General features: G+C 39.8%; 1 protein-coding gene across 1 annotated transcript; it reads left to right on the plus strand.

Moving 5' to 3' along the window:
• Positions 1-259: 259 nt before the first annotated feature.
• On the plus strand, positions 260-1,640 carry cart4 (cocaine- and amphetamine-regulated transcript 4). The gene is made up of 3 exons (XM_067426061.1): positions 260-526; positions 1,051-1,131; positions 1,227-1,640. The coding sequence occupies exons 1-3, from the start codon at positions 401-403 to the stop codon at positions 1,332-1,334; spliced, it is 315 nt and encodes a 104-aa protein (XP_067282162.1). The 5' UTR covers positions 260-400; the 3' UTR covers positions 1,335-1,640.
• The last annotated feature ends 2,286 nt before the right edge of the window (positions 1,641-3,926 follow it).

Consider the following 3,926-nt stretch of genomic DNA (forward strand, 5'->3'; position numbering starts at 1 on the left):
AAAAAAAAAAAAGTAAAGATGTAAAAAAAAAAAAAAAAAAGATTTTTTTTTAAAGAACTGTCCCATTGACTAGCTGTTTAAAGGTACAATTTTGACACCTCGCAAATTCTCTCTGTGGATGCAAAGCGATGTCAGACTTCCAGTTGGTTCTACTTTAAAAAAAAAAAAAAAAAAAATACGGATGTGGTGACGTTTCATGAATACATCAGGTAGCATGAACATGGTATAAATACAGAAAGTTTCCCAGCAACCCAGAGAAGCAGCAAAGCAAGAGCAGAAGAGTCGGGGGGAACTTTCAACGCTTGTATTTGCTGAATCAGAAAGTAGTAATAAAGAGGATTTTTCTTAGCCTACTTTGAAATCCTCCGTTTTGACTTCCCGACCCAAAGCCTCCAGCACCATGGACAGCGTCCGCGCAGCGGTTTACCTGAGCGCGTTCCTCGCGCTGCTCTGCGTCTGCAGGGGTCAGATGGCACTGGACAACCGACTGACCACACAAGACGAGCAGTTCATCAAACGAGATCTGGTAAGAGAATGAACAAAAGTGTCATATAGGCCTAGCTTAACTCAGAAAATACACTTTTAACCTGTTGATGTAAAAAAAAAAATAAAAAAAAAAAAATTGCGAGCAGATAAAAAAATGAGGACTGACTTCTCTATAATAAATGCTCTCTTTAAAATACAGGTTCCAAAGGGTTTTTTTTCCTCGCAGGAATGCCATAAAAGAACCATTTTCGCTTACTCTAAAACCTTTCAGTCAGAAGTTCTTAAAATAATAGCCTATGTCTGTTCCTTATCTAGCTAAAGAACCTTTTGTGGAATGGAAAAGTCTCCATGAATGTTAAAAGTTCAATGAATGGAACCATCAATGCCATTAAAGAACTCTTTTTTAAGAGTGCGGAAAATAATGTTCGATGATGCATTGATTTTCACAATATACTCACTTTTTAACTCGGATGTATCAGACTACCTCAGAAACGCATCTTTAAATTCTTCTTCTAATTTCTAATCTATATCTGCCCCCTGAATGAACGCTTTCTCGCCGTTTAGGCTGAGGCGCTCGGTGAACTTTTGGATGGAGATCAGGACAATAGGATATCTGTGGAGAAAAAAGCTAGCGTCATTCCAAGGGTAAACACATTTCAGATTTCTTAGAAATAGCGTTCATCACCAAGTATCGGATGCTGACCATATAACATCACGTGTGTTGCACTGTCTTTCTTTAGTGTGATGTGGGCGAGCGCTGCGCCATGAAGCACGGACCGCGCATCGGGAGACTCTGCGACTGCCTGCGAGGAACAGCCTGCAATAGCTTCTTCCTGCGCTGCTACTGATGGAGCTGAAGCCTCGAGCAACTCTCTTCTCTCTCAGGCTCTGTGCAGAAGCTCGTGACAGCGACGCTTGGGAAACCTCGTCTGTTTAAGTTTAACCCTATGCGTGAAATGACATGGGTGATGTATTGATACTGGATATTGTTCGTACTATTGACACGTGTAGATAGCTGTTTATTTAAACGTTTATTTTCTGTTAATAAAATGTCTTTAAGGCTCATTCATTCTGTACATTGTCTAAATTAAACGTATGTCTACATTCTCTGTGAACATATCATTTAAATATGTTTAATAAAACCGTAAAACATTGTTAGAACAAGGTCTGAGAAATATTATTACAGGGGTGCGATATGCAATGATCAACAAGTGCCATGATCAACAACTGAAAGCCTGATCCTTTATTTGTGAATCACTGGTCCAACCATTTCATGGGCTTTCAGAGGTTCGTCTGTTTTGTAGAAAATATGGTAGTAATTTTCGAGTCGCAATCTGTTTGGGTTTTTCCCGCACAAAAGTGTCTTCTGATGTGTTTTGGACAACTTTCTTCTTACCTTTGAAAAGCGACAGGTTTTTGTGATTATATTTGTAATATGTACATGTAGGCTGTGTCATTTTTTTTATTTTATTTATTTTTTTGCACTCTAAAAAATGCTGGGTTGTTCAATCCATGTTTAGGTCAAATATGGACAACCCCAACCATTGGTTTACTTTTTTTTAAACCCAATTCACGAGTTCACACTTTTGATATCTTTGATATAGTTCAAGGTTATGCCTATTTGGAGTGCTGTCCAGGGAAGGGCTCCGGGCTTGGATTTTTGCCAGAACCCAGAGTATCATAAATTGATTAGTTTAGTATGCTCCGCTACTTTATCCGACATGCTCAATTGTTTAATTATCTGAACGTGCTCCTCCCGAAATTAGTTAATAAAACTTCACTTAAATCCAAACCGTTTTTCAGTAGGCTATTTGATGGGTTGAAACAACCCAGCCTTTTTAGAGGGATTCTGAGAGGGCTACAGACAAACTTGTAAAGTAACTTGGTTACTGAAACGGTTGAAAACACAGTTGAAACATTTTACATATGTAGGCCTACAAAATGTATTTTAGCCTATACAAAATCTGCGGTTGAAGAGCTTAGTCCTAGTTTCAGACAAAAACAACTCACTCTCTTATTAAATCCTCTTTGAAACAAAGAGGATTAGCCTACTGCGAGATTTGTCCACGGGTTGGTCGTCACCACGAATTCAAGGAAACTTCGCAAACGCGACAGGTGGGTTTCATTAAATGAAATCTATCAATATTTAGCTTGTCTACTGGCCGCGATAATTCCTAGAACATCTCTTCAAACCGCTCTGCTATGTATCTTGAAACGGTCAGCTAATGTTGAGGGGAAAAAAAGAGGGAAAAAAACCCCAACATAAACTGGTATGTTTTGAAGCTGGGCAACTGGTCCTTTTCTGGTCTTGATGGTGTAAGATGGTAGCCTAGAAATCTAGACGCACCCTAGCGGCAGCTAATTTAATCTGCCCACGAGTGTCGTCTAGGAACTCTCAATACCCTTCTGAGCTGTATTCCTCTCAATCTAGACGGGCCAATCACATCGTGTATAGAGTCGGCGGGCGGGGCCATAATGACGACGGCCGAGTTGCGTTTGCGTGCTTCTAGTAAACACAGAAACTGGCAAACGGCGGTCTTTCGAATCAGCTTTGACTGCGATTCTGGAAGACTTGGAGTTAAGCTTTTCTCTGAGAAAAGAACAAAGAACGGCACTGAAGTCATTCTTCCCGCCCCTCAGATTGAGCCCTGTCTATGGTGAGTTTCCAGAACCAAACATCTTGATGTGGGTCTGGCTTGTCAGGCTAGTAAGATGGTCCTTTGCTGGTCATGAGCTGGTTTAAGCTGGTCTTAAAGTGGTCTTAAAGTGCTGGTCCTAAGAAACTAGCTCCAGCTCAGGTCCAGCTTATAACCAGGACTTGACCATCTTAAACCAGCTCATGACCAGCAAAGGACCTGTTAAACCAGCTCATGACCAGCTGTCCAACATACATAACCAGCTGTTTTTTTCTTTCTTTCAACGAGGGTGTGGTCATTCACAATAAGAATCAACTATGCCACAACAATGTGCAGCTTCTGGTTGTGAATCCGCTGAGATTAACATTTCCGAGGAATTGGGATAACTTTTAAAGAATGTTTTGGTTTGTGTTTTTAAAACCTATGTAGGCTATTAACACAATTACCTACAGGTTTTTAAACTATGGTAACTTTTTGATGTTGTGTTAGCCTAAGCCTTTATCTTGTTATGTTGTGTTGGTTTAGCAAAATAATCTTCTGAAGTCTTTTGCAGATAAAGATAATTATATATCTCTCTAACTATGGTTGCAGATGCACAGTGACAAATCAGGTCCTCCCTCAAAATCGGGTCACAGGCCCACACAATACTATTGGCTCAAATTACTTTTAATAGGCACTCTCTTTAGTGCCTGATTACAATTTCCTACAAAATCATGTTACAATAAATGTTGTTTGAACTATAACGACCAATAATGTCTGTATAAGTTATGCAGTTTATCCATGTAGGCCTATTTGTGTTTACCC

This window comes from Pseudorasbora parva, chromosome 19, assembly GCF_024679245.1.
Source record: "Pseudorasbora parva isolate DD20220531a chromosome 19, ASM2467924v1, whole genome shotgun sequence".
Classification (NCBI taxonomy): Eukaryota; Metazoa; Chordata; class Actinopteri; order Cypriniformes; family Gobionidae; genus Pseudorasbora; species Pseudorasbora parva.